At 44.3% G+C, this 25,517-nt stretch overlaps 1 protein-coding gene across 3 annotated transcripts in view; it reads right to left on the bottom strand.

Annotated features, from left to right (window-relative positions):
* Positions 1-5,894: 5,894 nt before the first annotated feature.
* Positions 5,895-25,517, bottom strand: part of LOC130338370 (zinc finger protein 345-like) — a 42,950-nt gene continuing 23,327 nt past the window's right edge. Inside the window, exons 2-11 of one of the 3 annotated variants that reach the window (XM_056553993.1) lie at positions 19,047-19,165; positions 17,655-17,834; positions 15,987-16,113; positions 15,794-15,885; positions 15,638-15,713; positions 15,438-15,529; positions 9,361-9,439; positions 9,162-9,253; positions 8,935-9,043; positions 5,897-8,625 (exon numbers count right to left, since the gene is read on the bottom strand). In XM_056553993.1, coding sequence (XP_056409968.1) covers positions 6,725-8,625; positions 8,935-9,043; positions 9,162-9,253; positions 9,361-9,439; positions 15,438-15,529; positions 15,638-15,713; positions 15,794-15,885; positions 15,987-16,113; positions 17,655-17,834; positions 19,047-19,124 — 2,826 coding nt within the window. In that variant the 5' untranslated portion in view covers positions 19,125-19,165 and the 3' untranslated portion in view covers positions 5,897-6,724. Of the gene's footprint in view, positions 8,626-8,934; positions 9,044-9,161; positions 9,254-9,360; positions 9,440-15,437; positions 15,530-15,637; positions 15,714-15,793; positions 15,886-15,986; positions 16,114-17,654; positions 17,835-19,046; positions 19,226-25,517 lie in introns of all 3 variants that reach the window. The other 2 variants (XM_056553992.1, XM_056553994.1) reach the window with 2 other exon arrangements.

Below are 25,517 nucleotides of genomic sequence, written 5' to 3'. Positions count from 1 at the left end.
GTATTTCTCGTCACTTTTCCACAACACATAATACAGTAACCCCCCCCCCCCCCCCGACATGCGATGGCCCCGACATATGATCAAATCGACATACGATGCTTTTATATGTCGGGGCCATCGCATTAACTGCAATCTGGCAGCGCAAAATGCTTAAGCTGCTGTCAGATAGCAGTGTAATGTGCCCCAGCAGGTTCACTTACCTATCCCTGCTGCTCCGGGTCCTCTGGGCCTCGCTTTCCGGCGTCGATATTACGTAGCTGCGCACGCCGTCCCGGTGCAAAAACGTAATAACGTCACCAGAAAGCGAGGCCCGGACACCGGAGAAGATGCAGAAGACGCCAGAAGAAGATGCCGGAGCAGCAGGAGCCCATCGGGAGCCCCTGGGAGACCATTGGGAGCGATGAGGACGCGGTCCGGAGCTGCGGGGACAGGTGAGTATTTAATGCACTTTTACATTGCACGGATCCCTTAACATACGATGGATTCGACAAACGATGGGTCATTTGGAACGAATTACCATCGTATGTTGAGGGACCACTGTAATAATAATAATGATTTACATTTAATTATTTTGGAAACGGTTCCTGAAACAATTCCGAATCGTTATCAGAAATTAATTATTCGTGAATCTTACTGGATCTTTAAACTTGCAACCCTGACACCTCAGGGACTTAATGAGTCAATAGAAGATGTTCGATAATCACTTTCATATATGAAAATGTTTTTTTTGTTTATATATTTATATCATTTTATACATTTTGATATGTTATTTTATTAATTTTCTTTATTCCCTTTCTTTTCCTTTTGGATTTCCTTGGCAATGTATTGCATATATGTGTTATTGTGGATATTTGTAGTAAGTATCTTTCAATAATAAGGTTTTTATATATATGCGATTGTTTTTTGTGAACTGCATATTGTCATTTGGTCTGAATTTCGCTTTCACAATATGGGTTCTGCTATACACAGGTGATTTTGTTTTCCCTGTGTTTTTGTACTGTCAGTGAAATGGTTAACTCTTACCTTCTTGCTATATCTGAGGAAGCTGCACATGCGCAGCGAAATGCGTTGCATTCTGGTCAATAAATCCCTTTTATCCATACACCTGCCTGGTCGATCAGCGCGTTGAGCAGGTTTTTCCTGAAGCCAAATTTCCATTGCCGTTTACTCTCCGGAGGGCAGCAGACGACCTATCCTATATACTGGTACCATTGTTGTGTATGTGGCTACACAACCACCCAGGATGAGCAGCTAATTTTTACACACCAATCTCAGGCTTGGGTTGAAACAATACTTCTCTATGGAGCGCTTATTTTCTTTACTGATCCTCCAGGGCAGGCTGAGCGGAGAATCCAAATAAAATGGCGGCACAATGGCTGTAGGTAGGAGACAAGTTGGGTGGAGAAGCAGCTCCACCCTGGTATGTGGTGACTGTAATCGGAGGGTGGAGCTAAGTCTTAGTCAGTGAGGCTGCTGGGGATTTTGCGGGACCCACAGGCATAGCACCTCACCACCCGCCTGCAGCAGCCTCCTTCCTGACCACCGCGCCCACACATTTTGGGTTGTGTCCCGCGGGATCCCAATCCCGGGCTCTACTGGGTACAACAGGATATGGTGGACTGGTGTGAGGTCTAGTATTCAGCAAACAGCAGGAGGTAGTGGACTGATTGTTGTAGTAGCATGCAGTATACAGCAGGAGATGTGGACTGATTGTTGTTGTAGTATGCAGTATACAGCAGGAGATGTGGACTGGTGAAAGGGGTAGTAGCTAGTGTGCAGCAGGAGGTGGTGGATGTGACAAGTTTGCAACTTAGGGATTGTCGCACAATTAACAGAGAAAGAGCTGGGAGAACAGAACTGGTTTTATTGTCAGAGATCACACACAAAACACAATCCACGTCTAGGGGTACAGTCCATGGCTAGGGGTACAGGGGAAGCAGACACCTACATAAGAACCTATACCTCATGGAGGTAAGTAAAGTGCATGATAGAAAGCACCACCAAAAGCAAAAAGAAAATTATGCACAAATGGACAGCATATAGAAAAAATATTAACAAAATCATTATTAAATGTATCATCAATTAAAAGCAACAATACATATACATACTAAAAGCAAGGCACCGAAAAAACTACTGATAGGTAGGTAAGGGCTGGAACTCAGCGTGGAAACAACAATAAACATAAGTGTAAGGTCAAAGGGTAATCAGGTATCAATATAGGGTCACACATCAGGATAATGCTGAAAGCAAACAAGAAGGCATGGAAAGAACGAGTGTGAAAGCCAAACCCAGAGACCAAATGGAACAAGTATGCCTACCAACCCCAACGATCGTTTCACCACTGAATGGCTTCCTCAGGGGGAAGCCATTCAGTGGTGAAACGATCGTTGGGGTTGGTAGGTAAGGTCCGGCATACTTGTTCCATTTGGTCTCTGGGTTTGGCTTTCACACTCGTTCTTTCCATGCCTTCTTGTTTGCTTTCAGCATTATCCTGATGTGTGACCCTATATTGATACCTGATTACCCTTTGACCTTATACTTATGTTTATTGTTGTTTCCACGCTGAGTTCCAGCCCTTACCTACCTACCTATAGTTTTTTCAGTGCCTTGCTTTTAGTATGTATATGTATTGTTGCTTTTAATTGATGATACATTTAATAATGATTTTGTTAATTTTCTTTTTGCTTTTGGTGGTGCGTACAGGGGAAGCAACAAACCACAGATCCCAGGATTCAGCTCCAGGTCGCACTCGTATATATTGTCCACAATCCACAAGATAACTCCGGGTCTTTTTGTGGTTCCTCAGGTCCCCTGGGGTTCGGTCCTCCCATCCGCTCCTCAGTTCACAGGGGGCCACACACAGACACGATTCCTTGTTCCAGAGGGCTGGCCTCAGCCATGGCCCCTCTATCCCAGCTGTCCTCCAGATTCTGGGGCACAATCTCCAGAGCGGTGTTGTTAGCAACTCCAACACAAGATTCCACAACAATTGGGGTACTACATGTCCCAGCAGGCTCTGTATTAACATCAAGTCCTGTCTCTGGGATGTCACACAACTCTCCTCCACCACTTACCAACCTCATCTCATACCAATGTGGAAGAAAGCCTCCCAGCATGCCTCAGTCCAACCCTCCAGACCTGGGCACAGCACTGCACCCAGCCCCTGTCCAGACATAAGGTGGTCACCTGACATATGTCACATTCCTTTGATCAATACCGCCATCTCCCTGTGTCCTTTATCTCCTATGTAGATCTTCTGACCACCCATGACAATAGATCCCCCTGCCCCCTCCATTACACATAGACAAATGGCCTAAGTTACGTTCAGAATACATCAAAAACTACGGAAGAATTATAAAGAATACTTTGGTGCGGATGCCCCATCACAGTGGACTAGTGGTGTTGTAGTGATAGGGATGACAATTATGTTTCTGATGACTGATCAATATATTAATACTAATATGCCAATATGCCATTGCTGATGCAGGAGAAAGATATTTGTTAAACTACCATTAAGTCATTAATCAGCTTGCAATCTGCTCGTGACTAAGAGACCTTGGAATGACGCCAGAAGGCCCAAGATGAGACGTTAGAAGACAAAACATTTGAATCAGATATGGATTGTATGGAAGGACAAAGATCTGGGTTTTCTCCAGTCTCAGAGTGAAAAGAACCGCATAAATGAACTTTGGCCAATAAAGGAATGGATGCTAAATATGCTAATATATACAGAGATACAGCTTAAATAACCAATCAAAATGTAGCATGATGATTTTGACGTCATAACTAAACCTCCCTTTTTTGTCAAATGTAAAAAACAATGTACTTCCGTGTAATTAAACAGAACTCCTTTGGGGCAGCTGCTTAGCGAGTATGCTGAGAAGTAGATATGATACCAACATCCTGTCTGGTGTGTATTCCTTGTGCCTGGTGTATAGCAGCAGTCACTCGCATTTTAATGCCTCACCTCTAGCCATCCTTGACCGTATTAGCCAGCGGAAAGCAGGAGGTTGCGGAGTTGGTGGGGTAGTAGTCAGCATACAGCAGGAGCGGTGGTAGTAGTGTGTAATCAGAGGCATCTTGCACAGGAGTATAAAGTCCTCACTGATCCATGCCGGACCAATTTTAGTAAATGTTTCGTTTTTCCATGTTGCTGACTGACAATCTCGTTCGCTTCGGGGTGACACCGCCTGCTGCGCTAAACACTCTCTAATTCTACACTGGAGGGTGGACAAGACAGAACAGCTTATAGGGTGACTACAATACAACCGCTTATAGGTGGACTCCTCCAACACAACCGCTTATAGGGGGACTACAATACAACCGCTTATAGGGTGACTACAATACAACCGCTTATAGGGGGACTCCTCCAACACAACAGCTTCTAGGGGGACTCCTCCAATACAACAGCTTATAGGGTGACTCCTCCAATACAACTGCTTATAGGGTGACTCTTCCAATACAACAGCTTATAGGGGGACTCCTCCAATACAACAGCTTATAGGGGGACTCCTCCAATACAACAGCTTATAGGGTGACTCCTCCAATACAACTGCTTATAGGGTGACTCCTCCAATACAACTGCTTATAGGGGGACTCCTCCAATACAACAGCTTATAGGGGGACTCCTCCAATACAACAGCTTATAGGGGGACTCCTCCAACACAACAGCTTATAGGGGGACTCCTCCAATACAACAGCTTATAGGGGGACTCCTCCAATACAACAGCTCATAGGGGGACTCCTCCAACACAACAGCTTATAGGGGGACTCCTCCAATACAACAGCTTATAGGGGGACTCCTCCAATACAACAGCTTATAGGGGGACTCCTCCAATACAACAGCTTATAGGGGGACTCCTCCAATACAACAGCATATAGGGGGACTCCTCCAACACAACAGCTTATAGGGTGACTCCTCCAACACAACAGCTTATAGGGGGACTCCTCCAATACAACAGCTTATAGGGGGACTCCTCCAATACAACAGCTTATAGGGGGACTCCTCCAATACAACAGCTCATAGGGGGACTCCTCCAACACAACAGCTTATAGGGGGACTCCTCCAATACAACAGCTTATAGGGGGACTCCTCCAATACAACAGCTTATAGGGGGACTCCTCCAATACAACAGCTCATAGGGGGACTCCTCCAATACAACAGCATATAGGGGGACTCCTCCAACACAACAGCTTATAGGGTGACTCCTCCAACACAACAGCTTATAGGGGGACTCCTCCAATACAACAGCTTATAGGGGGACTCCTCCAACACAACAGCTTATAGGGGACTCCTCCAATACAACAGCTTATAGGGGGACTCCTCCAACACAACAGCTTATAGGGTGACTCCTCCAACACAACAGCTTATAGGGGGACTCCTCCAATACAACAGCTTATAGGGGGACTCCTCCAATACAACAGCTTATAGGGGGACTCCTCCAATACAACAGCTCATAGGGGGACTCCTCCAATACAACAGCTTATAGGGGGACTCCTCCAATACAACAGCTTATAGGGGACTCCTCCAATACAACCGCTCATAGGGGGGACTCCTCCAATACAACAGCTTATAGGGGGACTCCTACAATACAACCACTCATAGGGGGATTCCTCCAATACAACAGCATATAGGGGGACTCCTCCAATACAACCGCTTATAGGGGGACTCCTCCAATACAACAGCTTATAGGGGACTCCTCCAATACAACAGCTTATAGGGGGACTCCTCCAATACAACAGCTTATAGGGGGACTCCTCCAATACAACTGCTTATAGGGGGACTCCTCCAATACAACAGCTTATAGGGGACTCCTCCAATACAACAGCTCATAGGGTGACTCCTCCAATACAACAGCTTATAGGGGGACTCCTCCAATACAACAGCTTATAGGGGACTCCTCCAATACAACAGCTCATAGGGTGACTCCTCCAATACAACAGCTTATAGGGGGACTCCTCCAATACAACAGCTCATAGGGTGACTCCTCCAATACAACAGCTTATAGGGGGACTCCTCCAATACAACAGCTCATTAGGGGGACTCCTCCAATACAACCACTCATAGGGGGATTCCTCCAATACAACAGCATATAGGGGGACTCCTCCAATACAACCGCTTATAGGGGGACTCCTCCAATGCAACCGCTTATAGGGGACTCCTCCAATACAACCGCTTATAGGGGGACTCCTCAAATACAACAGCTTATAGGGGGACTCCTCCAATACAACCGCTTATAGGGGGACTCCTCCAATACAACAGCTTATAGGAGGACTCCTCCAATACAACAGCTTATAGGAGGACTCCTCCAATACAACAGCTTATAGGAGGACTCCTCCAATATAACAGATTACAGGGGGACTACAATACAACAGCTTATAGGGGGACTACAATACAACAGCTTATAGGGGGACTCCTCCAATACAACAGCTTATAGGGGGACTCCTCCAATACAACAGCTTATAGGGTGACTCCTCCAATACAACAGCTTATAGGGGGACTCCTCCAATACAACAGCTTATAGGAGGACTCCTCCAATATAACAGATTACAGGGGGACTCCGCCAATACAACCGCTTATAGGGTGACTACAATAAAACAGCTTATAGGGGGACTCCTCCAGCACAACAGCTTTTGGGGTGACTACATCCACTCTCTCTCTGGGGGGCGGGGGTCCTACACAGAGACCATGGTGTATTAATAACATTAAGGGAAATATAATACATTATAATTTCACTTTGTGACTTCTCTCATGTTTAGCAAGATATGATTTACATGAAAAACCTTTCCCACATTCTGAACATGAATATGGCTTCTCTCCTGTGTGAATTCTCTCATGTATAACAAGACTTGATTTAAATGCAAAACCTTTCCCACATTCTGAACATGAATATGGCTTCTCTCCTGTGTGACTTCTCTCATGTATAATAAGATGTGGTTGTTGTGTAAAGCATTTACCACATTCTAAACATGAATATGGCTTCTCTCCTGTGTGACTTCTCTTGTGTACAAGAAGATGTATTCTCTGAATAAAGCATTTCCCACATTCTGAACATGAATATGGCTTTACTCCTGTGTGACTTCTCTCATGCGTAACCAGATGAGATTTCCATCCAAAGCATTTCCCACATTCTGAACATGAAAATAGCTTCTCTCTTGTTTGACTTCTCTCATGTATAACAAGCTTAGAATTTTCGGTAAATAATTTTCCACCTTCTGAGCATGAATATGGCTTCTCTCCTCTATGACTCCTCTCATGTTTAACAAGAGATGATTTACATGAAAAATATTTCCCACATTCTGAACATGAATATGGTTTCTCCCCTGTGTGAGTTCTCTCATGTCTTGAAAGTTGTGATTTAGTTATAAAACAGTCCCCACATTCTGAGCATGAATATGGCTTCTCCCCTGTGTGAGTTCTCTCATGTCCTGAAAGTTGTGTTTTAGTTATAAAACATTCCCCACATTCCGAGCATGAATATGGCTTCTCTCCTGTGTGACGTCTCCTATGTATAATAAGCTCATAAGTTTGTGAAAAGCATTTTCCACATTCATAGCATGAATATGGCTTCTCCCCTGTGTGAATTCTTACATGTTTACAAAGTGCCGATTTAGTTGTAAAATAATTTCCACATTCTGAACATGAATATGGGGTCTTTCCTGTGTGACTTTTCTCATGTTTAACAAGACGTGATTTACTTATAAAACATTCCCCACACTTTGAACATGAATATGGCTTCGCTCCTGTGTGAATTCTCTCATGCTTAACAAGATCTGATTTACTTAAGAAACTCTTCTCACATTCTGAACATGAATATGGCTTCTCTCCTGTGTGAATTCTCTTCTCATGCTTAACAAGTTGTGATTTACGTAAAAAGCATTTTCCACATTCTGAACATGAATAAGGCTTCTCCCCTGTGTGAATCTTCTCATGTGCTACAAGATGATATTTAAATGAAAAACATTTCCCACATTCTGAACATGAATATGGCTTCTCCCCAGTGTGAATTCTCTTATGTTTAACAAGCTGTGATTTACTTGAAAAGCATTTCCCACATTCACAACATGAATTTGGCTTCTCTTCTCTGTGACTTTTTCTGTGCCTAACGAGATTTGATCTTTTTGTAAACCATTTCTCACATTCATCGCATTGAATCCTTTTCTTCTCTGTCCATGAAGTGACAATGTGTGATTGGTGAGGAGAAGGTTCCTGATGATCAGGGGGATTATTATGTGATAGATCTGGATGGACATTAGGGGTAAGGAGGTCTTCTCCTGAGGAGCGCTCCATGATCTCTCCATCTTCTCCAGAGGAGCGCTCCATGATCTCTCCATCTTCTCCTGAGGGGCGCTCCATGATCTCTCCATCTTCTCCTGAGGAGCGCTCCATGATCTCTCCATCTTCTCCTGAGGGGCGCTCCATGATCTCTCCATCTTCTCCTGAGGAGCGCTCCATGATCTCTCCATCTTCTCCTGAGGAGCGCTCCATGATCTCTCCATCTTCTCCTGAGGAGCGCTCCATGATCTCTCCATCTTCTCCTGAGGAGCGCTCCATGATCTCTCCATCATCTTCTTTATCACTCACAGATAACATGACGTTTCCCTCATGTTTCTTCCTTGGACGCTCTGTAAAGGTAAAGAATCATTTTGAGACATTTTATTCAAACCAGAATCAGGATCACTGGTGCCTGAAGGGTTAATGTAATGTAGATCTAAAGTGGAGCCTCCCCCTGAAGAAACCTCTGAATTCCCTCTGTAATTCATTATTACATCCCTGGGGTAACACCTCCTGGCATTATTACCTACCTGGGGTAACACCTCCTGGCATTATTACATACCTGAGGTAACACCTCCTGGAATGAATTACATACCTGGGGTAACACCTCCTGGCATTATTACCTACCTGGGGTAACACCTCCTGGAATTATTACATACCTGGGATAACACCTCCTGGAATTTCCTCCTTCACTTCCCTCATACACGGGTGATGGCCGCTCATCCTCTCTTCTTCATCCTCCACTTTATTATTAGTCAGATCTCCCCCCTGATGTGACATATAGAACAATTCACTACAATACAGCAGACAGGAGGAGCAACAGAGACCCCCCAAAATCTATGACTGCAGGACCCCCCTATAGAGATATAGGATCAGACTCATCTACCTGATGCTTCTCTGGGGCATTTCCCTCTGGACAGTCCTGGGAATATAGAGGGCGGGGACACCTCTCGGGTGGATTTCTATCAATGACTCCATCTGTAGGGAACACACAGTGATGAATAGATTATTCCATGTGATGATCAGATGATGGGTGTAGTAGTATCTAGGAGACCCTCCACCAATAAAAGTCTCCCCCTCCTTACACTGCTGATCGGCCCCCAAATCCGTCTCCTCTTCTGGTTCATCTTTAACCTCAACCTTAATACACATCAGATCTTCACCCTAAAGACAGAAAAAAAATAAAAAATAAAAGGGGCTCCCGAATTCCATTATAACCTGGGGGGGCACACGGCCCCATGGTCCCCAGTATACATGTCCCCCCCCCCCCCTTATTTCCTTCTTCCCCCTTTATCTCCACAGGTTGTTTTCCTCAGTTATCAGTATAAGAGATCAGTGTGAGCAGTGTTATAGTCTCCTATGGGATAATAATGATCAGTATAAGAGATCAGTGTGTGCAGTGTTATAGTCTCCTATGGGATAACAATGATCAGTATAAGAGATCAGTGTGTGCAGTGTTATAGCCCCATATGGGATAATAATGATCAGTATAAGAGATCAGTGTGTGCAGTGTTATAGTCTCCTATGGGATAATAATGATCAGTATAAGAGATCAGTGTGTACAGTATTATAGTCTCCTATGGGATAATAATGATCAGTATAAGAGATCAGTGTGTGCAGTGTTATAGTCTCCTATGGGATAATAATGATCAGTATAAGAGATCAGTGTGTGCAGTGTTATAGTCTCCTATGGGATAATAATGATCAGTATAAGAGATCAGTGTGTGCAGTGTTATAGTCTCCTATGGGATAACAATGATCAGTATAAGAGATCAGTGTGTGCAGTGTTATAGTCTCCTATGGGATAACAATGATCAGTATAAGAGATCAGTGTGTACGGTGTTATAGTCTCCTATGGGATAATAATGATCAGTATAAGAGATCAGTGTGTGCAGTATTATAGTCTCCTATGGTATAATAATGATCAGTATAAGAGATCAGTGTGATCAGTATTATAGTCTCCTATGGTATAATAATGATCAGTATAAGAGATCAGTGTGATCAGTATTATAGTCTCCTATGGGATAATAATGATCAGTATAAGAGATCAGTGTGTGCAGTGTTATAGTCTCCTATGGGATAATAATGATCAGTATAAGAGATCAGTGTGTGCAGTGTTATAGTCTCCTATGGGATAATAATGATCAGTATAAGAGATCAGTGTGTGCAGTGTTATAGTCTCCTATGGGATAACAATGATCAGTATAAGAGATCAGTGTGTGCAGTGTTATAGGTCCCTATGGGATAACAATGATCAGTATAAGAGATCAGTGTGTGCAGTGTTATAGTCTCCTATGGGATAATAATGATCAGTATAAGAGATCAGTGTGTGCAGTATTATAGTCTCCTATGGTATAATAATGATCAGTATAAGAGATCAGTGTGATCAGTATTATAGTCTCCTATGGTATAATAATGATCAGTATAAGATCAGTGTGTACAGTGTTATAGTCTCCTATGGGATAATAATGATCAGTATAAGAGATCAGTGTGTGCAGTATTATAGTCTCCTATGGGATAATAATGATCAGTATAAGAGACCAGTGCGTGCAGTATTATAGTCTCCTATGGGATAATAATGATCAGTATAAGAGATCAGTGTGTACAGTATTATAGTCTCCTATGGGATAGCAATGATCAGTATAAGAGATCAGTGTATGCAGTGTTATAGTCTCCTAAGGGATAACAATGATCAGTATAAGAGATCAGTGTGTGCAGTGTTATAGTCTCCTATGGGATAATAATGATCAGTATAAGAGATCAGTGTGTACAGTATTATAGTCTCCTATGGGATAACAATGATCAGTATAAGAGATCAGTGTGTGCAGTGTTATAGTCTCCTATGGGATAATAATGATCAGTATAAGAGATCAGTGTGTGCAGTGTTATAGTCTCCTATGGGATAATAATGATCAGTATAAGAGATCAGTGTGTACAGTATTATAGTCTCCTATGGGATAACAATGATCAGTATAAGAGATCAGTGTATGCAGTGTTATAGTCTCCTAAGGGATAACAATGATCAGTATAAGAGATCAGTGTGTGCAGTGTTATAGTCTCCTATGGGATAATAATGATCAGTATAAGAGATCAGTGTGTACAGTATTATAGTCTCCTATGGGATAACAATGATCAGTATAAGAGATCAGTGTGTGCAGTGTTATAGTCTCCTATGGGATAATAATGATCAGTATAAGAGATCAGTGTGTGCAGTGTTATAGTCTCCTATGGGATAATAATGATCAGTATAAGAGATCAGTGTGTACAGTATTATAGTCTCCTATGGGATAATAATGATCAGTATAAGAGATCAGTGTGTGCAGTGTTATAGTCTCCTATGGGATAATAATGATCAGTATAAGAGATCAGTGTGTGCAGTGTTATAGTCTCCTATGGGATAACAATGATCAGTATAAGAGATCAGTGTGTACAGTGTTATAGTCTCCTATGGGATAATAATGATCAGTATAAGAGATCAGTGTGTGCAGTATTATAGTCTCCTATGGTATAATAATGATCAGTATAAGAGATCAGTGTGATCAGTATTATAGTCTCCTATGGTATAATAATGATCAGTATAAGAGATCAGTGTGATCAGTATTATAGTCTCCTATGGGATAATAATGATCAGTATAAGAGATCAGTGTGTGCAGTGTTATAGTCTCCTATGGGATAATAATGATCAGTATAAGAGATCAGTGTGTGCAGTGTTATAGTCTCCTATGGGATAATAATGATCAGTATAAGAGATCAGTGTGTGCAGTGTTATGGTCTCCTATGGGATAATAATGATCAGTATAAGAGATCAGTGTGTGCAGTGTTATAGTCTCCTATGGGATAATAATGATCAGTATAAGAGATCAGTGTGTGCAGTATTATAGTCTCCTATGGTATAATAATGATCAGTATAAGAGATCAGTGTGATCAGTATTATAGTCTCCTATGGTATAATAATGATCAGTATAAGATCAGTGTGTACAGTGTTATAGTCTCCTATGGGATAATAATGATCAGTATAAGAGATCAGTGTGTGCAGTATTATAGTCTCCTATGGGATAATAATGATCAGTATAAGAGACCAGTGCGTGCAGTATTATAGTCTCCTATGGGATAATAATGATCAGTATAAGAGATCAGTGTGTACAGTATTATAGTCTCCTATGGGATAGCAATGATCAGTATAAGAGATCAGTGTATGCAGTGTTATAGTCTCCTAAGGGATAACAATGATCAGTATAAGAGATCAGTGTGTGCAGTGTTATAGTCTCCTATGGGATAATAATGATCAGTATAAGAGATCAGTGTGTACAGTATTATAGTCTCCTATGGGATAACAATGATCAGTATAAGAGATCAGTGTGTGCAGTGTTATAGTCTCCTATGGGATAATAATGATCAGTATAAGAGATCAGTGTGTGCAGTGTTATAGTCTCCTATGGGATAATAATGATCAGTATAAGAGATCAGTGTGTACAGTATTATAGTCTCCTATGGGATAACAATGATCAGTATAAGAGATCAGTGTATGCAGTGTTATAGTCTCCTAAGGGATAACAATGATCAGTATAAGAGATCAGTGTGTGCAGTGTTATAGTCTCCTATGGGATAATAATGATCAGTATAAGAGATCAGTGTGTACAGTATTATAGTCTCCTATGGGATAACAATGATCAGTATAAGAGATCAGTGTGTGCAGTGTTATAGTCTCCTATGGGATAATAATGATCAGTATAAGAGATCAGTGTGTGCAGTGTTATAGTCTCCTATGGGATAATAATGATCAGTATAAGAGATCAGTGTGTACAGTATTATAGTCTCCTATGGGATAACAATGATCAGTATAAGAGATCAGTGTATGCAGTGTTATAGTCTCCTAAGTGATAACAATGATCAGTATAAGAGATCAGTGTGTGCAGTGTTATAGTCTCCTATGGGATAATAATGATCAGTATAAGAGATCAGTGTGTGCAGTGTTATAGTCTCCTATGGGATAACAATGATCAGTATAAGAGATCAGTGTGTGCAGTGTTATAGGTCCCTATGGGATAATAATGATCAGTATAAGAGATCAGTGTGTACAGTGTTATAGGTCTCTATGGGATAACAATGATCAGTATAAGAGATCAGTGTGTGCAGTGTTATAGGTCCCTATGGGATAACAATGATCAGTATAAGAGATCAGTGTGTGCAGTATTATAGTCTCCTATGGGATAACAATGATCAGTATAAGAGATCAGTGTGTGCAGTGTTATAGTCTCCTATGGGATAATAATGATCAGTATAAGAGATCAGTGTGTGCAGTATTATAGTCTCCTATGGGATAACAATGATCAGTATAAGAGATCAGTGTGTGCAGTGTTATAGTCTCCTATGGGATAATAATGATCAGTATAAGAGATCAGTGTGTGCAGTGTTATACTGATCATTGTTATCCCATAGGAGACTATAAAAGATCAGTGTGTGCAGTGTTATAGTCCCCTATGGGATAATAATGATCAGTATAAGAGATCAGTGTGTACAGTGTTATAGTCTCCTATGGGATAATAATGATCAGTATAAGAGATCAGTGTGTGCAGTGTTATAGTCTCCTATGGGATAATAATGATCAGTATAAGAGATCAGTGTGTGCAGTATTATAGTCTCCTATGGGATAACAATGATCAGTATAAGAGATCAGTGTGTGCAGTGTTATAGGTCCCTATGGGATAATAATGATCAGTATAAGAGATCAGTGTGTGCAGTGTTATAGGTCCCTATGGGATAACAATGATCAGTATAAGAGATCAGTGTGTGCAGTGTTATAGTCTCCTATGGGATAATAATGATCAGTATAAGAGATCAGTGTGATCAGTATTATAGTCTCCTATGGGATAACAATGATCAGTATAAGAGATCAGTGTGATCAGTGTTATAGTCTCCTATGGGATAATAATGATCAGTATAAGAGATCAGTGTGTGCAGTGTTATAGTCTCCTATGGGATAATAATGATCAGTATAAGAGATCAGTGTGATCAGTGTTATAGTCTCCTATGGGATAACAATGATCAGTATAAGAGATCAGTGTGATCAGTGTTGTAGTCTCCTATGGGATAACAATGATCAGTATAAGAGATCAGTGTGATCAGTGTTGTAGTCTCCTATGGGATAACAATGATCAGTATAAGAGATCAGTGTGATCAGTGTTGTAGTCTCCTATGGGATAATAATGATCAGTATAAGAGATCAGTGTGATCAGTGTTGTAGTCTCCTATGGGATAACAATGATCAGTATAAGAGATCAGTGTGATCAGTGTTGTAGTCTCCTATAACATTGCAAAAAAAAAGTGGAAAAAAAAACAGTTAAGATCATTTAACCCCTTCCCTAATAAAAGTTTGAATTACCCCCCTTTTTCCATTAAAAAAAAAACAGTAAATAAAATTAAAATATGTGGTATCGCCGTGTGCGTAAATATCCGATATATAAAAATATCGTCAATTAAACTGCACGGTCAATGGCGTACGCAGAAAAAAAATTCCAGAATACCGTATTTTTGGTCACTTTTTATCATGAAAATATGAATAAAAAGCGATCAAAAAGCTGATCAAAACAAAAATGGTGCCGCTAAAAACTTCAGATCACGGCGCAAAAAAATGAGTCCTCATACCGCCCTGTACGTGGAAAAATAAAAAAGTTATAGGGGTCAGAAGATGACATTTTTAAACGTATAAATTTTCCTGCATGTAGTTATGATTATTTCCAACCTATATAATTCGGGGATCATTATAACCGTATGGACCTACAGAATAAAGAGAAGGGGGCATTTATACCGAAATATGCACTGCGTAGAAACGGAAGCCCCCAAAAGTTACAAAATTGTGTTTATTCCTTCAATTTTGTCGCACAACGATTTTTTATTTCGTTTCCTCATAAATCTTTGTAATGACATCAGTCATTTTACCCAAAAAAGAATTGGTGGCGCAAAAAATAAGCCATGATATGGATTTTTAGGTGCAACATTGAAAGCGTTATGATTTTTTAAATGTAAGGGGGAAAAAATGTAAGTGCAAAAACAGAAAAACCCCTGGACCTTAAGGGGTTAATTAATCAATGGGACCTATGGTGCAATGATCAAGGGTTCAATCACGTCAGGGTCATATTAAGGACACTTTAACACCATCTACCTGATGCTTCTCTGAGACATTTCCCTCTGGACAGTCCTTGGAATACAGAGGGCGGGGACACCTCTCGGGTGGATTTTCATCCATGACCACACCTATGAGGAAACACATAGTGATTGGTTTTCTATATGTAATGATCATATTATGGGTGTAGCAGTATCTAGGGGACCTTTTACAACCAATGAAAGTCTCCTCCTCCTTACAATGCTGATTGGCCATGACACCTGTCTCCTCCGCTTCATCTATAGCCTCAACTTTAATATCAACTGGATTTTCAGGCTAAACAGAGAAGAGAAAAAAAAATATCTGTAGGTCAATCACTTATGGTTATAATCTGGGGAGACTTTAGGGTCATCTACCTGATGCTTCTCTGAGACATTTCCTTCTGGACAGTCCTGGGAATACAGAGGACGGGGACACATCTCGGGTGGATTTCTTTCCATGACTCCATCTGAAGGGAACACACAGGGAATGAATACATCAGTGCTGGATAGATTTCTATGTTACTAGGTAGTGTGAGTGATATCTATATATATATATGTCTCTTCTTACCTTGTGATGTGAGGGGCCGGTGATCCTCCATCATGACTATGTCCTGGTACAGATCCTTGTGTCCTTCTACATACTCCCACTCCTCCATGGAGAAATAGACCGCCACATCCTGACACCTTATAGGAACCTGACACACAATGATACCGTCATCACCAGACCCCTCCATTACTGTATAATGTCCCAGCAGTGTCACCTCTCCAGTCATCACCAGATCCCTCCATTACTGTATAATGTCCCAGCAGTGTCACCTCTCTAATCATCACCAGACCCCTCCATTACTGTATAATGTCCAAGCAGGGTCACCTCTCCAGTCATTACCAGACCCCTCCATTACTGTATAATGTCCCAGCAGTGTCACCTCTCTAATCATCACCAGACCCCTCCATTACTGTATAATGTCCCAGCAGTGTCACCTCTCCAGTCATCACCAGACCCCTCCATTACTGTATAATGTCCCAGCAGTGTCACCTCTCTAATCATCACCAGACCCCTCCATTACTGTATAATGTCCAAGCAGTGTCACCTCTCTAATCATCACCAGACCCCTCCATTACTGTATAATGTCCCAGCAGTGTCACCTCTCTAATCATCACCAGACCCCTCCATTACTATATAATGTCCCAGCAGGGTCACCTCTTCAGTCATCACCAGACCCCTCCATTACTGTATAATGTCCCAGCAGTGTCACCTCTCTAATCATCACCAGACCCCTCCATTACTATATAATGTCCCAGCAGGGTCACCTCTTCAGTCATCACCAGACCCCTCCATTACTGTATAATGTCCCAGCAGGGTCACCTCTCCAGTCATCACCAGACCCCTCCATTACTGTATAATATCCCAGTAATGTCACCTCTCTAATCATCACCAGACCCCTCCATTACTGTATAATGTCCCAGCAGTGTCACCTCTCTAATGATCACCAGACCCCTCCATTACTGTATAATGTCCCAGCAGTGTCACCTCTCTAATCATCACCAGACTTCTCCATTACTGTATAATGTCCCAGCAGTGTCTCCTCTCTAATCATCACCAGACCCCTCCATTACTGTATAATGTCCCAGCAGTGTCACCTCTCTAATCATCACCAGACCCCTCCATTACTGTATAATGTCCCAGCAGTGTCACCTCCCCAGTCATCACCAGACCCCTCCATTACTGTATAATGTCCCAGCAATGTCACCTCTCCAGTCATCACCAGACCCCTCCATTACTGTATAATGTCCCAGCAGTGTCACCTCTCTAATCACCACCAGACCCATCCATTACTGTATAATGTCCCAGCAGTGTCACCTCTCTAATCATCACCAGACCCCTCCATTACTGTATAATGTCCCAGCAGTGTCACCTCTCCAGTCATCACCAGACCCCTCCATTACTGTATAATGTCCCAGCAGTGTCACCTCTCTAATCATCACCAGACCCCTCCATTACTGTATAATGTCCCAGCAGTGTCACCTCTCCAGTCATCACCAGACCCCTCCATTCCTGTATAATGTCCCAGCAGTGTCACCTCTCATCACCAGACCCCTCCATTACTGTATAATGTCCCAGCAGGGTCACCTCTCCAGTCATCACCAGACCCCTCCATTCCTGTATAATGTCCCAGCAGTGTCACCTCTCATCACCAGACCCCTCCATTACTGTATAATGTCCCAGCAGGGTCACCTCTCTAGTCAGCAGCTCAGTGATCCTGTGGATGAGTTCTAGGATCTTCTCCTCATCTATCAGTGAGTGAGGTGAAGGCTCCGTGATAGGGGCCCGGGCCCTGCTCCATCCTCCTGACTCATGGAGATGGCTGCTGGGGGCCACACACTCCCCCCATGTCTTCTTCACTATGATGTAATCCTGTGTATGGAGAGAGACAATGAGGGGACTGACCCCAGTATTCCTCCCCCACTACAAAGAGGAGATTGTGCCCCCTGTATAGAGCTCTAGTGACTTCTGGAATACTGGGGTCAGTTCTGGAGACCTCACCTACAAAGAGACATCCAGAACATAGAGCGGGGCCATAGATGGGGGCCAACAATGGTGGAAATGTAGATGGGGACAACAATGCTGGAAATGTAGATGGGGGACAACAATGGTGGAAACGTAGATGGGGACAACAGTGGTGGAAATGTAGATGGGGGACAACAATGGTGGAAATGGAGATGGTGGACAACAATGGTGGAAATGGAGATGGTGGACAACAATGGTGGAAATGGAGATGGTGGACAACAATGGTGGAAAAGTAGATGGGGACAACAATGGTGGAAATGTAGATGGGGGACCACAATGGTGGAAATGTAGATGGGGGGACAACAATGGTGATAATGTAGATGAGGGGACAACAATGGTGGAAATGTAGATGGGGACAACAATAGTGGAAATGTAGATGGGGACAACAATGGTGGAAATGTAGATGGGGGGACAACAATGGTGGAAATGTAGATGGGGGGACAACAATGGTGGAAATGTAGATGGGGGGACAACAATGGTGGAAATGTAGATGGGGGGACAACAATGGTGGAAATGTAGATGGGGGGACAACAATGGTGGAAATGTAGATGGGGGGACAACAATGGTGGAAATGTAGATGGGGACAACAATGGTGGAAATGTAGATGGGGGACAACAATGGTGGAAATGTAGATGGGGGGACAACAATGGTGGAAATGTAGATGGGGACAACAATGGTGGAAATGTAGATGGGGACAACAATGGTGGAAATGTAGATGGGGACAACAATGGTGGAAATGTAGATGGGGGGACAACAATGGTGGAAATGTAGATGGGGACAACAATGGTGGAAATGTAGATGGGGACAACAATGGTGGAAATGTAGATGGAGACAACAATGGTGGAAATGTAGATGGGGACAACAATGGTGGAAATGTAGATGGGGACAACAATGGTGGAAATGTAGATGGGGACAACAATGGTGGACATGTAGATGGGGACAACAATGGTGGAAATGTAGATGGGGGACAACAATGGTGGAAATGTAGATGGGGGAAAACAATGGTGGAAATGTAGATGGGGGGACAACAATGGTGGAAATGTAGATGGGTCACCTCACCTCTCCGGTCAGCAGGTGGAGGATCTCCAAGGTGAAGTGTAATATTTTCTTAGTCATCTCATTCCTGTCCTTGTCCATCCTTGGGGGTCATTCAGGAGAAGAGGAGACAACTCGATCAGCTGGAGAGAAAGAGGAGACAACTGGATCAGATGGAGGAGAAGAGGAGACAACTGGATCAGCTGGAGGAGAAGAGGAGACAACTGGATCAGATGGAGGAGAAGAGGAGACAACGGGATCAGCTGGAGGGGAAGAGGAGACAACTGGATCAGCTGGAGGAGAAGAGAAGACAACTGGCTCAGCTGGAGGAGAAGAGGAAACAACTGGATCAGCTGGAGGAGAAGAGGAGACAACTGGATCAGCTGGAGGGGAAGAGAAGACAACTGGACCAGCTGGAGATAACAAATGACTAGTATCGTGCATCCCCCTACAGCCATGGCAAGCACAAGCATATCAGCATCTATATGACGAGATGTTATTGTTCTGAAGACGTGTCAGTAACAACAACCTATATGGTTCATGCCCCTGCAGACATAACTGGTTAACAACCACCGAAAGTCGTGACGTTATTGCTCTGAAAACGTGTCAGTAATAATAACCTATGGCGTGCATCCCCGCTGCAGACGTGGCTTGGCACAAACGGATTAACAACCACCTATGTGTCGAGACAGACAGTGTTTACTTTAACTCCTTAATGACGCAGGGAGTACCTGTACACCCTGTGCCCGCTCCCGTGCTATAACGCGGGGTCATGCAACTGCCGTGACACAAGGCTAATACTGGAAATCACCCATTGCGGTAATGTCCGGTATTGACCAAAGTTGATCGCAGCATCTAAAAAGTAAAAACATGCTTCCCGGCAGCTCAGTCAGGCTGATCAGGATCATCACGGTAAGACCATGGTGTCCCGATCAGCTGAGGACACACGAGTGGGGAGCAGGGAGTGCAGTGAGATAATACAATGTATAAGATAACGTGTGGTGAGGGGCAGGGGGGAGGGGGAGGTGACTGGCTGTTATATGAGAGGCAAGGACCAGAACCCTTCAGCATTAGTCCTAAAAGCTGTACACTTACTATGAAAAGCATAGGAAGCTGCCTACAGACCAGGCATAGAAGAGTGACCCCTAGTGGCCAAAAGTATAAAATGAAAAAACTGGTATAAATATTCATATTTTTTAATGAAGATATATTACAATATCTCTTCATTAATGATTATGAACAACACATTAAAAGTTTTTGTTGATGACAGGTACTCTTTAAAAAAAAGATTCATAAAATACGATCAAAGAGTCCCATCAAAACAAAAATGGTACCGATAAAAACTTCAGATCACGGCGCAAAAAATGAGTCCTCACACCGCCCTGTACGCAGAAAAATAAAAAAGTTATAGGGGTCAGAAGATGAGAATTTTAAACGTATAAATGTTCCTGCATGTAGTTATGATTTTTTCCAGAAGTGCGACAAAATCACCTATATAATTCGGGGATCATTATAATCGTATGGACCTACAGAATAAAGAGAAGGGGGCATTGTTACCGAAATATGTACTGCGTGAAAACGGAAGCCCCCAAAAGTTACAAAATGGTGGTTTTTTTTCAATTTTGTCCCAAAAATATATTTTTTTTCTGGTTTTGCCGTAGATTTTTGGGTAAAATGACTGATGTCATAACAACGTAGAATTGGTGGCAAAAAAAAAAAATACATCATATGGGTCTGTAGGTGCAAAATTGAAAGGTTATGATTTTAAAAGGTGAGGAGGAAAAAGGGAAAGTGCAAAAACGGAAAAAAGCTGAGTCCTTAACCTCTTAAGGACTCAGGACATACCTGTACGCCCTGAGCCTGGTCCCAGTGTTTATAACGGGGTCAGACCATGACCCCGCATCACACCAGGTCGGTCCCGGCTGCTAGACCCTCAGTGTGTGCAGTATTATAGTCTCCTATGGGATAACAATGATCAGTATAAGAGATCAGTGTGATCAGTATTATAGTCTCCTATGGGATAACAATGATCAGTATAAGAGATCAGTGTGATCAGTATTATAGTCTCCTATGGGATAACAATGATCAGTATAAGAGATCAGTGTGTGCAGTGTTATAGTCTTCTATGGGATAATAATGATCAGTATAAGAGATCAGTGTGTGTAGTGTTATAGTCTCCTATGGGATAACAATGATCAGTATAAGAGATCAGTGTGTGCAGTGTTATAGTCTCCTATGGGATAATAATGATCAGTATAAGAGATCAGTGTGTGCAGTGTTATAGTCTCCTATGGGATAACAATGATCAGTATAAGAGATCAGACTGTACAGTGTTATAGTCTCCTATGTGATAACAATGATCAGTATAAGAGATCAGACTGTACAGTGTTATAGTCTCCTATGGGATAACAATGATCAGTATAAGAGATCAGTGTGTGCAGTGTTATAGTCTCCTATGGGATAATAATGATCAGTATAAGAGATCAGTGTGTGCAGTGTTATAGTGTCCTATGGGATAATAATGATCAGTATAAGAGATCAGTGTATGTAGGTGTTATAGTCTCCTATGGGATAACAATGATCAGTGTAAGAGATCAGTGTGTGCAGTGTTATAGCCCCCTAAGGGATAATAATGATTAGTATAAGAGATCAGTGTGTGCAGTGTTATAGGTCCCTATGGGATAATAATGATCAGTATAAGAGATCAGTGTGATCAGTATTATAGTCTCCTATGGGATAACAATGATCAGTATAAGAGATCAGTGTATGCAGTGTTATAGTCTCCTATGGGATAATAATGATCAGTATAAGAGATCAGTGTGTGCAGTGTTATAGGTCCCTATGGGATAATAATGATCAGTATAAGAGATCAGTGTGTGCAGTGTTATAGTCTCCTATGGGATAATAATGATCAGTATAAGAGATCAGTGTGTGCAGTGTTATAGTCTCCTATGGGATAATAATGATCAGTATAAGAGATCAGTGTGTGCAGTGTTATAGTCTCCTATGGGATAACAATGATCAGTATAAGAGATCAGTGTGTGCAGTGTTATAGTCTCCTATGGGATAATAATTGTTACGCCGAGCCCTCCGGCTCCCCCTCCTCCTCCGGAGCGCTCGCGGCGTCTCCTGCCCTGCAGCGCTCCGGTCGGCAGTGCTGACCGGAGACGCTGCTCAGCTGTGCCCGGCGGGGATGCGATACGCCTAGCAGGACGTGCCCGCCAGCGGATCACACCCTGTCCCTCTCACCTGTCCCGTTCTCCTGCTGGGTCCCGGTGCGCGCGCCCGGGCTCTCAGATTTAACGGGCCAGCGCACCGCTAATTGGTGCCTGGCCCAATCTTCCTAATTGGCTCCCACCTGCTCTATGTGAATAAAAACCCACTTCCCCTTCCCGTCCTTGCCGGATCTTGTTGCCTTGTGTCCTGTGAAAGCGTTTTGTGTGTTCCCAAGCCTGTGTACCCAGACCTTCTGCTGTTGCCCCTGACTACGACTCTTGCTGCCTGCCCTGACCTTCTGCTACGTCCGACCTTGCTCTTGCCTTGTCCCTGTGTACCGCGCCTGTCTCAGCTGTCAGCTGGGGTTGAGTCGCTATCGGGTGGAACAACCTGGGGGTTACCTGCCGCTGCAAGTCCATCCCGCTTTGCGGCGGGCTCTGGTGAAAACCAGTAACCCCTTAGACTCCGTTCCCCTGGTACGCCCACGTCATCACCCCACTGACACAGAGGATCCACCTCCAGTGTCCTCTCCGCATACCAGTCCGGATCCTGACAGTAGATCCGGCCATGGATCCCGCTGAGGTCCCGCTGCCTAGTGTCGCTGACCTAACCACCGTGGTCGCCCAGCAATCACAACAGATCGCACAACAAGGACAGCAGCTGCCTCAACTGACCGTCATGCTGCAACAACTTCTGCCACAACTTCAGCAATCATCTCCTCCGCCAGCTCCTGCATCTCCTCCGCAGCGAGTGGCCGCTCCTAGCCTCCGCCTGTCTCGACCGGACAAGTTTGATGGGGGCTCTAAACAGTGCCGTGGTTTCCTATCCCAGTTTTCCCTACACCTGGAGATGATGTCGGACCAATTCCCCACTGAACGGTGTAAGGTGGCTTTCGTGGTCAGTCTCCTGTCTGGAAAGTCTTTGTCATGGGCCACACCGCTCTGGGACCGCAACGATCCCGCCACCGCTACAATCCAGTCCTTCTTCTCAGAAGTTCGTAGTGTCTTTGAGGAGCCAGCCCGGGCCTCCTCAGCCGAGACTGCTTTGCTGAACCTCGTCCAAGAGAGTTCCTCTGTAGGCGAATACTCCATCCAGTTTCGTACCCTCGCCTCTGAGCTATCCTGGAACAATGAGGCCCTCTGCGCGACCTTCAAGAAAGGCTTATCCAGTAATATCAAAGATGTCCTGGCCGCACGAGAAATTCCTGCTAACCTGTCTGAACTAATCCATTTGGCCACCCGCATCGACATGCGTTTCTCTGAAAGACGGCAGGAGCTCCGACAGGAAAAGGACCTTGTTCGCACCAGGCGGTTTCTCCCCCCGGCTCTTCTCTTCCAATGTCCTTTGCAATCTGTTCCTGTGCCTTCTGCCGAGGAGGCTATGCAAGTGGATCGGTCCCGCCTGACCCTACAAGAGAGGACTCGCCGCCGTAACGAAAATCTGTGCCTATACTGTGCTAGTACCGAACATTTCCTAAAAGACTGTCCTATCTGCCCTCCGCGTCAGGAGAAACGCACTCCATTACCTCACAAGGGTGAGACGACTCTTGGTGTGAATTCTGCCTCTCCACGTCTGACTGTACCTGTGCGGATTTCTCCTTCCGCCAATTCCTCCTTCTCAGCTGTGGCCTTCTTGGACTCCGGTTCTGCAGGAAACTTTATCTTGGCCTCTTTCGTTAATAGGTTCAGCATCCCAGTGACCCGTCTCGTCAAGCCGCTCTACATTTCTTCTGTCAACGGAGAAAAATTGGACTGCACTGTGCGCTACCGCACTGAACCCCTGCCTATGAGCATTGGACTGAACCATGAAAAAATAGAATTTTTTGTTCTGCCCAACTGCACCTCTGAAGTTCTTCTCGGCCTACCGTGGCTCCAACGTCATGCTCCTACCCTCGACTGGACCACCGGGGAGATCAAAAGTTGGGGTCCTTCTTGTCACAAACGATGTCTCACATCCGCTCCCACTTGTCAAACCCCTGAGGCTTCACCTATATCGGGCCCTCCCAAGGCCTACCAGGACTTTTCAGATATTTTCTGCAAAAAGCAAGCAGAGATCTTACCACCTCATAGGCCTTATTATTGTCCCATTGACCTCCTTCGTGGTACCACTCCGCGCGTGGCAGGATCTACCCTCTGTCTGCCCCAGAGACTCAAGCCATGTCGGAGTATATCCAGGAGAACCTAAAGAGAGGTTTTATTAGGAAATCCTCATCCCCTGCTGGAGCGGGGTTCTTCTTTGTTTCTAAAAAGGGTGGATCCTTAAGTCCATGTATTGACTACCGCGATTTAAATAAAATTACCATCAAAAACGCTATCCCCAGATACTCCACCGCGCAGCCCCAGATACTTCACCGCGCAGCCCCAGATACTCCATCGCGCAGCCCCAGATACTCCACCGCGCAGCCCCAGATACTCCACCGCGCAGCCAGAGATACTACACTGCAGATGTCCAGATACTACATTGCAGATCTCCAGATCCACCGCGCAGCCACAGATACTTCACCACGCAGCCCCAGATACTCCACCGCGCAGCCCCAGGTACTCCACCGCGCAGCCCCAGGTACTCCACCGCGCAGCCCCAGGTACTCCACCGCGCAGCCCCAGATACTTCACCGCGCATCCCCAGATACTCCACCGCAGATCTCCAGATACTCCACCGCGCAGCCCCAGAAACTACACTGCAGATTTCCAGATACTCCACCGCGCAGCCCCAGATACTCCACCGCAGATCTCCAGATACTCCACCGCAGATCTCCAGATACTCCACCGCGCAGCCCCAGGTACTCCACCGCGCAGCCCCAGGTACTCCACCGCGCAGCCCCAGGTACTCCACCGCGCAGCCCCAGGTACTACACTGCAGATCTCCAGATACTCCACCGCGCAGCCCCAGATACTACACCGCGCAGCCCCAGGTACTACACTGCAGATCTCCAGATACTCCACCGCGCAGCCCCAGATACTCCACCGCGCAGCCCCAGGTACTACACTGCAGATCTCCAGATACTCCACCGCGCAGCCCCAGATACTACACCGCGCAGCCCCAGGTACTACACTGCAGATCTCCAGATACTCCACCGCGCAGCCCCAGATACTTCACCGCGCAGCCCCAGATACTCCACCGCGCAGCCCCAGATACTACACCGTAGATCTCCAGATACTTCACCGCGCAGCCCCAGATACTCCACCACGCAGCCCCAGATACTACACTGCAGATTTCCAGATACTCCACCGCGCAGCCCCAGATACTCCACCGCAGATCACCAGATACTCCACCGCGCAG

Source organism: Hyla sarda, unplaced genomic scaffold (assembly GCF_029499605.1).
Source record: "Hyla sarda isolate aHylSar1 unplaced genomic scaffold, aHylSar1.hap1 scaffold_519, whole genome shotgun sequence".
Taxonomy (NCBI): Eukaryota; Metazoa; Chordata; class Amphibia; order Anura; family Hylidae; genus Hyla; species Hyla sarda.
Note: the sequence above shows the minus strand (reverse complement) of the source record. Positions and strands in the feature narration are given on the sequence as shown.